This window comes from Acinonyx jubatus, chromosome B1 (assembly GCF_027475565.1).
Source record: "Acinonyx jubatus isolate Ajub_Pintada_27869175 chromosome B1, VMU_Ajub_asm_v1.0, whole genome shotgun sequence".
Taxonomy (NCBI): domain Eukaryota; kingdom Metazoa; phylum Chordata; class Mammalia; order Carnivora; family Felidae; genus Acinonyx; species Acinonyx jubatus.
In genome coordinates, this window is record NC_069382.1 from 85,018,786 (window position 1) to 85,031,753 (window position 12,968).

A 12,968-nucleotide genomic window follows, 5' to 3' on the forward strand; every position below is an offset into this window, starting at 1 on the left:
ACATCCAAAGCCAATTTCCTCAGGTGAGACAGTATAAATAATTCGTCCCCGAAGATACTGAAATGTATGAAATATTGACAAAAACTTCTGCGCTAAGCTTTATTTGGCACTCATACTGGCTTGTAGGTGAGTTTTTTCTTTTAAGTTCTTCTCAGTACAAGGAAGTCACCTTTTTTTTTTTTGAATGTTTTTTTATTTTGAGAGAGAGTGAGCATGAGCAGGGAAGGGGCAGAGAGAGAGAGAGAGAGAGAGAGAGAGAGAGAGAATGAATTTCAAGCAGGCTCTGTGCTGCCAGTGCAGAGCCCCATGAAGGGCTAGAACTCACGAAGCATGTGTGAGATCACGACCTGAGCTGAACTCAAGAGTCAGATGCTTGACTGACTGAGCCACCCAAGCGCCCCTGGAGATTGGTATTTTTGATTTGACCCCATATTGTATTTGTTCCCCCTTCCCCACCCCCGCCAGGCATTTTACTAGAAAAAGTATCAGCCATCATCCTCAGTGTGATACACATTATATAATTTATACAGGCAATAGGCAGATCAAAACAGATTTCTTATGACTAGTTATGATTTAGCAATACCATTCCTGCCTTTTTCTTTTTCTAAAAGCGTATTTCCATATGCATTTGGAACTGGGTATCTTCACTCCTTGCATAAATACCTCACTGCTATTTTACTTAATGGGAACAAATAATTCTTCCCTCCCTCATAACAGCCTTTAAAGAGTTGCCAAAGAATTCAGATTTAGGTTTCTGAAATACCCATTTAGTCATCCCTTTCCTAGAAAACAAGGCAAAAGTGAGCTAATCACTAAAATACAGAATGCAAGTTTACTCTTCATATCACCAATTATAGATACTTCTAAAGCAACAGGCAGACTACAGTATAAGTTCCTGAGTGCCAACCATCAGAGGGAAGTGATCAAGACTTAATGAAACACCTTCACACCATAATCAGAATGCTGGATGAGAATCCTAACAGTTAGACCCAAACTGACTGGGCCTAACATTCCAGGCAGTCCTAACAGCACTTAGAAATCACAACAGAAAGACATCTCTCCACATAATGTTTCTCTAGTTACCCAGCAGTTGCATACTCTGGAGCTTGCCCAAATCAGTTTGTGAATAATTTCTCTCACAAGTTTAGTCTCCTGAAACTGTGGCTTGGCCAAAAAATGCTGATTAAACGCCAAAAACTAAACAAAAACCAGGATAATCTGCATACACACCTGGGAAGCTGCTGGAGCTCACCAACCCTGGGCCCAAGGAAACCTCAAAGAGCAGAGCATACACAAACTGTAAACGACCAACGTCACAGGAAGCCATCATGGAAACAGCAATCCTATGCTGCCATCTGCTGGCCATGTGTTGAAACCTCAGAAAATTTACTTCCCTTGTTCAGTAGCTAATTTTCATTAGACTTCTTGGGGTAACTAACCAAATAAACACATACATACATACATACATACATACATACAATAGAAAAGATGCCAAGAGACAGCAAAGCCCCAAGGAATTCTGTCAAACACTGACGAAGAACTGCCTTACACTGGTAGGGCGTTTTATGGTATACTGAGCACTTTTACTTGTGATCCGTTACCCTCTCAAAAATTCCTTGGCTCTTTCATAGATGAGGACACTAAAGTTCATAAGCTTAAGTGACTTGTCCTGAGTCACTATGAAATGTAACTATCTTTCTAGAGTTTTGTGAGACTGTAGTTGGGACCCTCTCTCTGTGGTGATGGGCAGGTTGACCTGGTAAACACACATAACCGCCTTCAAGTTTTGTGTAGGAGTGTGGACGTGTAGTACATTAAATCCTGGATCCTAGGGGCTGGATTCTAAGTGCCAATTTAGGAAGAGATGACTTTCCGGTGAGGGTTAAGTATTTTAGCCAACGTCCAGTCTTCAAATTTCTGTTGTTGAGCACTCCTGACTGAATGTGACAGGCATGCCTGGAGCACTCGGCAATCAGGTATGTTCTCACGTGAAACCCCTGTGGCCAAAGCTTCAACTTTTCTCAGTAAGGCCAGGCTATCGTTTAGCAGAGGCAAAAACAGTCGTGAACGCGGGGACTCAAGTTAGGCGGCCTCGCTTCAAATCCCAGTTTCTCCTTTTACTAATAGGACCCTGACCAAGTTAGCCACCATTTTGCGCCTCAGTTTCTTCATCTGGGCATCACTCTAATGTACTTCACTGTGTTACTATGAGGAGTGAGTTAAACCAGATATACATCCTAACTGGTCAGTTAAAGGTTAGCTATTCTACGTAGTGAAGCTCACTTTCCGGGTTTAAAGGGAAGGCTGTTCACTTTTGAAAGCCTGGCATACGCCATACTGCTTCCGTGTGTTTTCATTACTCTTTCCAACAATCTGGCAAAGGAGGTACTGTATTCACCATTTCACAAAAACAGATACTGAGGTTATGACATGAGGACACAGTTTTTTTAAGATTGCACAATTACTGAGAGGTCTGGCCCCGGAGAAAGTTCCTCGCACCTTGGACTCTTGCTCATCAGCATCTCCGACAGCACGGACAGCCAGGACAACTGCAACGGTGCCTCTGCCAGGGCACACACGGGAATAAATAGAGGTCGAATTCCACCTGCTCCATCTGCCAACGTCACTGCCACCACGGCACACGTGCTGGCATGGCACACGGTGTACAAAGCAGTGTAACAGCCTGCACGGCAGTGCTAGAGACACAAGTGAAGGTCGGGACTCTCAACCGAACGCGTCTAAAAATACCAGCACCTAGACACAGTGGGACAATCCGAACGACCTTTCCTCTCGAGGCAGCAGGCTATACAAGAACGCCAAAACGTTTTCCGGGCTCCGCCACACCTTCAGCCATGCCAGATTCATCTAGAAAACCTCATCACGGAAGAAGAAATCTCTCCACAGTAAGAGCTTAGGTTGACCATTTTAATTGGTGCTCAACTGTGAAGCTGGCTGACCAACCATTTCCACAAACTGGGCTTTTTCTAGCTCAAAGTGAAACGTGAAAAGGTAGAAAAACTAACAGAATGTGGTGGAACTGCTCCCCACTAAGACATGAAGTCTGTGTTACTACATGTTGCCCCCCAAAGAGTGCATTTTTACAGTTATGAATGGAAACGTGAAAGCTAAAAGGAAAAATCTGCTGACAGTACAGACATTTTCCCTTGTGACCAGGAGTCCACAAACTACAGTCCATGAGCCAAATCTAGCTGGCACCCTGGTTTTGTGCTGCCTGTGGTCTTTCATTTTTTTAATGTTTGAAAAAAAATAATAATAGTTCATGACATGGGAAGACCGTATGAATTCAAATTTCGGTGTCCAATTAGTAAAGTTCATGTCCTGTCTATGGCTGCTTCCACACCACGACGGTAGAGTGGAATAGTTGTGACACTGACATATGGCCCACAAGGCCTAAGGTATTTCCTACCTGGCTCTTTACAGAAAAGGTTTGCAGACCCCTGTTCTAGATTCTATTGAAATGCAATTGCATAGCTAGTTTGTATACATTTCACAAAACCAATGAACGATTTTCAGTCGCTTCAAATAGGGGAAAACAATTTGCACATATAAATTTCCATGGCCTTGCTTGAATAGTTAAAGTTACATGTAGGAAAAGAATTATCTTTCACCATTTGAACTGAACTGTAAGTGGCTTTAAAATCTCTATTCATACCACTCAATTTTCAAGTGGGAATTGAAACAAATAATTAAAAATATATATAATAGGAATTGATATGTTAATACACTCAATAGGTCACTGGGCATGAAGTACAACATACACTTACCCTCTCCTTCATTAAGAGCTTTCAGGAATAAACTAAGTGTATTCAAATTTTTAAAAAGAATGAAACAATAATATGGGAAGACAAGAAAGGATGCCATCAGTGGACCAAGAATTTGGAGGAATTCCAGGAAGACAGAAACAGATTTGCATTAACAGAGAAACCAGAGGGGAGGAAAATGTAGTACAAGTTACCAAAGGTGCATTAAATATGGTTCTTGCCAAGGGAGCTTTGAAGAAACTCCAAGTGGAGTCAACAAAGATAAAGGGCAGGAGAAGCTGAGGGGCAACTGTTAGGGTAATTCATTCAAGAATGGCTTTTGAAACAGCTGTGCTAATTCCCCCAAGTCCCCTGTCTTCCCCAGAAGCAAGGGTGGCTTCTGCCTGTGAGACAGAACCAGAGAACAGCTTCAAAGAAAAGGGGGAGATGTGCCTTGGAAGGGCTCCCAAGGATGACAGATCTAAAAGGAAAGTAGACCAGGAGCCCCTGGCTGGCTCAGTCAGAAGAGCATGAGACTCTTGATCTCAGGGTCATGAGTTTGAGCCCTATGCTGGGTTTATAGATTACTAAAAATAAAAACTTGAAAAAAAGAAAAAAAAAAAAGAAAAGCAGACCAGATCAAGGTCTAACTCTGACCTCAAGAATATTTTTATGGGAATGCAAGCTGGTGCAGCCACTATGGAAAACAGTATGGAGATTCCTCAAAAAAACTAAAAATAGAACTACCCTACGACCCAGCAATTGCACTACTAGGCATTTATCCATGGGATACAGGTGTGCTGTTTCGAAGGGACACATGCACCCCCATGTTTACAGCAGCACTATCAACAATAGCCAAAGTATGGAAAGAGCCCAAAGGTCCATCGATGGATGAATGGATACAGAAAATGTGGTATATATACATATATACAATGGCCTATTTCTCGGCAATCAAAAAGAATGAAATCTTGCCATCTGCAACTACGTGGATGGAACTGTAGGGTATTATGTTTAGTGAAATTAGTCAGAGAAAAGACAAAAACCATATGACTTCACTCATATGAGGACTTTAAGAGACAAAACAGATGAACATAAGGGAAGGGAAATAATATAAAATAATATAAAAACAGGGAGGGGGACAAAACAGAAGAGACTCATAAATATGGAGAACAAACTGAAGGTTACTGGAGGGGTTGTGGAGGGGGGATGGGCTAAATGGGTAAGGGGCACTAAGGAATCTACTCCTGAAATCACTGTTGCACTATATGCTAATTTGGATGTAAATTTTTAAAAATTAAAAATAAAATTAAAAAAAAAAGAATACTTTTAAAAGTAGGGTGAGGAGTTAAACAGATTAGTGAACACAGAAAGAAGCCTTCCTAGCTTTGGCAAAGGTAGAGGTCTCCAACCTGCTCTTGGGAAACCTGCCTGTCCAACCACCACATAACCTTCTACTTACAGAACCGTGTAAACTGTTCTCCCCCTTAGGGGAGGCCTGTGGGAGAACCGGGCTTACATATCTACATATATTTAAAGCTACAGGAGAGTATTATGGACACAAAACAAGCTTCTATGAAAAAAAGCCACAGAGAACTAGAAAATGTCTAGAAATTTTTTTTTCAAGTTTATTTGAGAGCGAGAGCGAGAGCGAGAGAGAGAATTCCAAGCCCAGAGCCCAATGTGGGGCTTGATCTCAAAGCGTGAGATCACAACCTGAGCCAATATCAAGAGCGATGCTTAACTGACTGAGCCACCCACGTTCCCCTAGAAATTTTAAATGACTGCAAAACAGAAATAGTCAGAAAAACTGACAAAATGGATGAGATAAAGACATTAAAAAATGACAGAAGAGACACAGGATAGATCCACATGGTCTACAATCTGTCTAATGGGAGTTTAAGAACATGAGAATAGATGACAGAGTTGATAAAATAATCCAAAAAATAACAAAGTTTTCCTGTACTAAAGAAAGGTATGGCTTTAGATTAAATGGGCTTGCCCAATGCTGGGACATTTTTCCTGATGGAATTTTGGAACACAAAGCGTAAGAAAAATCCTGTAAGTTTCTGGAAATAATACTCATAAAGACATTTAAAGTTTTGAGGACAGAAGATTTTTATTAACGGGCATGTGTTATTCCAGTAATTTTCTAAAGACTTAATTTAAAAATTCATCATGACTTTTTTCTAAATAAAATTCAGAACAAAGTACCTGAAGGAGAAACCAATTCCAGAATACGTCTCAGGACACCTATCTGACCTATAAAGACTTGAAAGATAAACTTCTTTCAGTAGTCCCTGGATGATGGCTAACATTCATGACAGCAAAACATAAAAAGGAAATACAAAACTGTTATATTCCAGGTATCTTTAGAATCTGCAAAGTACTTTACTGTGTACCCTGTACTGCACGAGACACTCAGAGTCACAAGTGTGCCTGCAGACTAGCAACGACCTGCCCAAGGACCGGAAGCGCAAAGAGCTGGGAGCAGGAAGATAGTGGGAACAGGCAGGGCAAGTGTGAGGAACTCTCTGGACATCCTGTGGAAACAATTCTTTACTGTCCTTCTGTCTGCACTGTAACTTTCACTTTCCTGGACTTCCCACACTACTCTGATTCTGAAGATGGAACAAAAAAGGTTTTAAACTTTTCTTCTCTGCACAGTCCCTCATCATCTAACAGCAGAATCTAACTTTTGGAGGCATGAGAATCAATGCACTGGTAAGAAACTTCTAGCAGGCTGCTATGCATTTAGTAAAACAAATCTCCTCACTGGCAGTAAAACAAATCTGTGTGGTAAGAGGCTCTCCGCCTGGGCTATGCATCAGAATCATCGGATGCTCAGGCCCCATGAGTTAAAATTCAGAAGATCTGAGTGGGCCCAGGTATTTTTAAAAATCAATTTATTTGAGAGAAAGCACAAGTGGGGGAAGGGCAGAGAGAGTCCCAAGCAGGCTCCACACTGTTAGCATGGAGCCAAACGCAGGGCTCCATCCCATGAACCTTGAAATCATGACCTGGAGGGAAGTCAGAAGCTTAACTGACTGAGCCACCCAGGTGCCCCACCCCTCCCCCAGGCATTTTTTGATACTGAAAGGAGAAAAAAGTATTTCTGGGGAGACATTCAAAGTAGTAATTTTCTTTATCCCTCTTTCCCCTGAGCACTCCTGCCCACAACAGATACTGAATTCTTGGTAATCGGTATGTTAAGCGTTGCTTTGACACCAGCTAAAATCATCCACTTGAGGTATTACTCCTTCCTGTGGGAAGGCTGTTTTTCACCTATTCTAAGAATAACAATAAATTCAAAATATTTTGGCTGCTTTTCATGAAAGTACAATTGAGTTTATTTTTTTTTTAATTTTTTTTTAACGTTTATTTATTTTTGAGACAGAGAGAGAGCATGAACGGGGGAGGGGCAGAGAAAGAGGAAGACACAGAATCTGAAGCAGGCTCCAGGCTTCGAGCCATCAGCACAGAGCCCGATGCGGGGCTTGAACTCACGGACCGCAAGATTGTGCCCTGAGTTGAAGTCGGACGCTTAACCGACTGAGCCACCCAGGCACCCCCAATTGAGTTTAGTACAGAGCCAAACACCCATGCACATTATCCTTGAATTTCTCAGTATTTATTCAAGTATGATAACCATTTTCAAGTATATAAATCCTGATTAGAATTTAAGCAAATGGGGCGCCTGGGTGGCTCAGTCGGTTGAGCGACTAACTTCAGCTCAGGTCATGATCTCACGGTTCGTGGGTTCGAGTCCCGTGTCAGGCTCTGTGCTGACAGCTCAGAGCCTGGAGCCTGTTTCGGATTCTGTGTCTCCCCCTCTCTCTGTTCCTCCCCTGCTCTCTGTCTCCCAAATATAAATAAACGTTAAAAAAAAATAATTTAAGCAAATATAGGGGTGCCCAGGTGGCTCAATTGGTTAAGCGGCCGACTTTGGCTCAGGTCACGATCTTACATTCATGAGTTCGAGCCTGTGTCGAGCATAGTTCAGAGCCTGGAGCTTTAGATTCTGTGTCTCTTTCTCTCTGCCCCTCCCCCTCCCCCCCCCCCTCAAAAATAAGTAAACCTTAAAAAAAAAAAGAATTTAAGAAAATATAGACACTTCCTCTTTTCTTCCTCCTCCTTCCAAAAAAATTTGGAAATCGCCTCATTTATTCATTAGTAAACATCATTGAAATCTACATGATACTACATTTATCCACACTGCTACACTTCCATTACAATGTCAGTCTCAAATTTTTCCTCACTGAATTTTCTTAAATACACCAATTCTTTCCTTTTTTTAAAAATTTTTTAATGTTTATTTTTTGAGAGAGAGAGCCAGAGCGTGAATGGGGGTGGAGGTGCAGAGAGAGAGGGAGACACAGAATCCGAAGCAGGCCCCAGACTCTGAGCTGTCAGCACAGAGCCCAACGCAAGCCCAAACTCATGAACTGTGAGATCATGACCTGAGCCAAAGTCAGACACTTAACTGACTGAGCCACCCAGGCGCCCCCTCCTTCCCTTTCTTAAAGCCTGCTTTTTGTTCAGGTAAATGTTCTTACTCAGAGGCCTCCTACATTGCCTTGGAGCCCAAGTTCAAAGATCCTAACACTCCTCCAGAATCCTCTCCCAGGTTTCTCAAATTTTCCAGAAATAAGTACTTTTGAAAGGAGGAGTGGAGCTTATAAAATACTTGCCAAGTTTTCCAGAAAGAATCACCTGGGGCACTTGTTAAATATACAACTTGGGGTGCTTGGGTGGCTCAGTCGGGTAAGCCTCCAAGCGTCCCGACTCTTGATTTTGGGTCAGGTCATGATCTGGCAGTTCGTGGATTTGAGCCCCATGTGTTTGAGCTCAGTGCTGACAGTGTGGAGCCTGCTTGGGATATTCTCTCTCTCAAAATGAATACACACACACACACACACACACACACACACACACACACACACACACACCAGGCTTCTCCTAGGAGGAAATGATTCAAGTACATAGGTGAAAGACAAGAAATCTGTCTTTTAACAACTGTCCCAGATTCTAGAAGTACATCTTTTCTGATGGTATTCATTCATCACTGCTTCCATACTGACCACCTTCTCATGTGGTCTTTTCGCCCTGCCTGTCATCACTGTGCTCCCTTCCAGGGATGTACCCTCCTTTCACCTATTCAAAAGCACTTTGCTTCCCAACAAATCCAGCCACACTGATTTCTCTTTCTGCTCAATTCCTGACACAATTAGTCATGTGATACAATATTTGGCCTTTTAAGTATACTGTATTCAATAAAACTTGTGGGCTGAATGATGTCAATTTATCTTCTTTATTTTTTCTAGGTCAAGTCCAGTGTTGAGACAGTAAGCAAGATTAAATGCTCTGCAAAGGTTCATACGTAAATGTGTTGAATGTGATTCTGGAGCTATGGTTATTAACTCAAACACCCCCAATAGCTCACTATTTAAACTATTAGCACTGAATGCTACAGGAAAATGATACCTTAGTTCTCCCACAAGGAAAGCAATTTATTCTGTAGGAACTTGATAATTACAAGCTTTCCCATTTCTTCTCTCTCATCAACAGCTTACTCACAGAGTTAAGGGACATACTAAATAAAGCCACCTCCTGAAATGAGCTGGTATTTGCTTTTAAAATTGTCCCAAGAAAAAAAGCAACATGTTCCAGGGGTGGCTTACAGTCATTCAGCTAAACTCTTAATTATCTGAGGAGGAGGGATCTGGAAGACAGCACTTATAAACCCACAGATGACTCCCGATGGCATTTCATCCAGTACAGTAACTGTGGCAATTGCTGCTTCTTTATGGGGGTGCTGTCCTTGTGTGAGAAAAGACAGCAAAACACTGAAGTTGTTTCCAAGTTCCCCTTTAAATTCTAGTAACCTAGGATGTGATGACTGTACTCGTCTTTCTAGTGACCTCTGATGGGACTGCCAAGGGACCTACGTTAAGGAAGGAAACGATTATCAAATGGAGTCAAGGGGTGGGACTCATCACCTACCCCCAAGCCTCGACAAGAGACTCTCTGGAGGGAAGAGTAGCTTTCAGCTACCTGAGGGCTTCTCTTGCCAGATGTCTAAACTTTGGGGCATGGAAGAATAATGGGGAGGTTTATTCTTATTGTCAGCTTAAGTAATGTGGAATCTGTTAAGTAATGTGGAACCAATTCTTTTAATAGGTCTCTAGTAGGATCCATTAGTCTGCCATTTTTAAAAGCACTGAAGGCTGGTTCTGGGGCTCTTTGGAAAACATTTTACTGGGGGTTTCTTCTCTCACCCTGCCAGCTGCTTCCATGCTTCATGCTTTTCCCTTTTTGTTCCTGCCTTTTCCCAAATAAAATGATTTAATTTCCTTCAATCTTAACCATGCTTCAAGGCCCAGCTCAAATACCAATTACTTCTTGAAGGCTAAAAAGATCACCTTTGCTGAAAGGGACCTCCCCATCTCTGGCACCCTTGTGTCATGAGCAAACCTCTAACTGTAAGAGAATAAAAGGTGTTTCATTTCATTCAACAGTTATTTCTTTTTGTAAGTTCTTCTCTCTTATTAGGCAGTAAACTCTATAAAGGCAGACTAAGGCTCACATTCTTTTACTTCCTGTAATAAAGCACCTACAGTGTGTGTAAGGCATTCTGCAAAGACTTCCTGAATGAATGAGTGATCCAGCAATTGAGTAAATGAATGTATTCACATTTCTTCTCTAACAAGTAGCTGAAGCTAAAACTGCATGCAAAAGGAAAACTGCCTAGATTTCTAGTAACTGTCTATGATATCATAAGCATCCTAAAGCCTTTCAGTTTCTTTATTTGTAAAACTAGGGGGTTTCAGAGACTTTTTAAAAAGTTCATTAAATACCTGTATCAAAAGCCTAATGTTCCAAATACTCTAACCTGACCTTTTTTCCTCAGCCAACACCACAGCTATCTGTATCACACAAGCTATCTGTATTCCCAAGATGTAACTACGGACAAACTCTGCCTAAGGGACTTTGAGATCTGAGCTGGTTCTGGAGAAGACACTAACTGGCTTTCTCTTTTACCTCTTCTTCAAACCAAACAACATTCCTCTTGAAAATTTCCAGCAAGAAAAAACACTAACAGTTATTAGGTGGCACCCATCCTAACAGCTATTTTCACACAATGTGCCAAATTCCTACAGAGCTGGGGCAAAAAAAAAAAAAAAAAAAAAAAAAAAAGAAACCCTGTGAATTTCATGTAATCGACATGTTCATCACACTATAAAAAACAAAAAACCAAAAAAGCTGAATAGGACTGTCAAGTTCACCCTTTGTAAAGAATAATATGGAGCTGAGTCTAAAGTAACCAGTTTAGCATCCTAATTTTAAAGGTACATCTCAGCCTAAACATCTGCTAATAATCTGAGAAGAGTTTAAAGTCTTTTTTTTTTTTAATGTTTATTTGTTTTTTGAGAGAGACAGAGTGCAAGTGGGGGATGGGCAGAGAGAGGGAGACAGAATCCCAAGCAGGCTCCTGGCTCCTAGCTGTCAGCAGAGTCCCAAGCAGGGCTCGAACTCAAGAAACAGATCATGCATGACCTGAACTGAAGTCAGAGGCTTAACCTACAGAGCCACCCAGGAACCCCGAAGAGTTTAAAGTCTTGGCTTCAAACACGTTTAGATTTTAGATTATCACTTTCATTAATAAAAGAAAGTCCCATTAAACATATTTTTTCTACTGCTCAGTTCTTAAATCAATCCAAAACTTTCTGAGGAAAATGTATTTATAACCTAGGATGGCTATACAAAGGTCTTAAACAGCAATAACCTAACTTGAGCATGGCCAAGATACACTTTTTAGTGTGATGTAGTAATTGCCAGATTTGAAAGAGAACCTTCATTCTTATTTAAAACAGTATCATTACTTTGTACGTAATTTTTAGCCTCAGCAATGTGTCCTCAGGCAGAAACGGAGGTGGCAAAAAAGGTAAAGTCCAGGGTATGTATGTGATGTATCACATTGGCTCTTGACAAACGAAGGCATCGCCTTTACAAGATCTTAACCCAGGTATACAGTACACACAGATTGACCTAAGTAGTAAGAGTGGAAGACTCCGGAAAAATCCAAATACGTAAATGTAAAACCAGTCAATGTGTGTTATCATGTAGTCCGCATAACTTTAAAGAAATTCATAACATCTAAATCATGCAAGCTCCATGATCAAAAAATACCACTTTCGATGGCTTTTTTTTTTTTTTTTGCACAAAATTTGCTTAATTAGCGCAATAGGAAGTAAAACAGACACAAGTTAATTTGCGGCCTCGGAAGGGGCAGATTTAGCGTTAAGAGCGAGAAATACCAAAGGCACCGCATCCAAGGATCAAACGGGACCCTGAAAGGTGTTCCAGTTCTTACTGGACGCAAACCCCAGGATAGGCAGGGCAAGGGGAAAGCGGAAAACGGTAAGAGTCGTCTGTTCGGGGAGAGGAGGGCCGGCTTCCCGGCCAGACCCCACACCCTGGCAGCCCCGAGCTTCCCATTCATTCCGCGCCGTCCCCAGGAGGCAGCCGCGGGTCGGCAGCCGCGGGTCGGCAGCCGCGGGGTTCTCCGCCCGGTACCGCGCACTCACCTGTTCGGGAACACGACCTCGCGGCGCCCGAGGCCGCTGAGGCCGCCGCCAGGAGCCGGGGGGACGCGGGCCGGGGGGCGGCCGCCGGCGGAGGCGACTGGCGGCGCAGCCCGGGGGTGGGCAGGCGGCGCAGGCCGGACGCGTCCCTCTGCAGCAGGGCGGAGCAGAGCCGCCGCGGGCTCTGATACATGCCGGGCGCCGCCGCCACAACCGCCGAGGCCCCTCGCGCGCGGGAGGAGCGGAGCCTGGCCGAGGCCGAGGCGGGCGAAACGAGCAGACTCTCGGGGACCTTCTGAGCGGATGCTCCCAGGCTCCTAGTCGCCCAGCCCAGGCCTGAGGGCAGTGCTGAGCAGACAAGCCCGGGAGGAAGACGCGGGAGCTACGGCAGCTCAGGGAGCAGCAGCTCGGTCTGCCGCCGGCCGGCGAGAGCTGGAGGGTAACCGGCTAGCGCAGCGCGCTGACAAAGCGGGCGCGACCAAACGGGACCAGGAGGGGGGATCCGTGGGTCCGGACCCTGGCGCGACCAGGCTGCGGCTCCCTGACTCGGAATAATAGTATTTTGAAAGGAAAGAGATCTTAAGCTCTTCGTAGGGCGGAGGCTGTAGAAGATCTAAAGTAACAA

The 12,968-nt window shown here is 43.2% G+C and overlaps 1 protein-coding gene across 2 annotated transcripts in view; it reads right to left on the reverse strand.

Annotated features, from left to right (window-relative positions):
• Positions 1 to 12,684, reverse strand: part of NOCT (nocturnin) — a 27,615-nt gene extending 14,931 nt beyond the window's left edge. Inside the window, exon 1 of one of the 2 annotated variants that reach the window (XM_027066212.2) lies at positions 12,347 to 12,684. In XM_027066212.2, coding sequence (XP_026922013.1) covers positions 12,347 to 12,536 — 190 coding nt within the window. In that variant the 5' untranslated portion in view covers positions 12,537 to 12,684. Of the gene's footprint in view, positions 1 to 1,230; positions 3,495 to 12,346 lie in introns of those variants that run through there. The other variant, XM_015073601.3, reaches the window with a different exon arrangement.
• Positions 12,685 to 12,968: the final 284 nt, after the last annotated feature.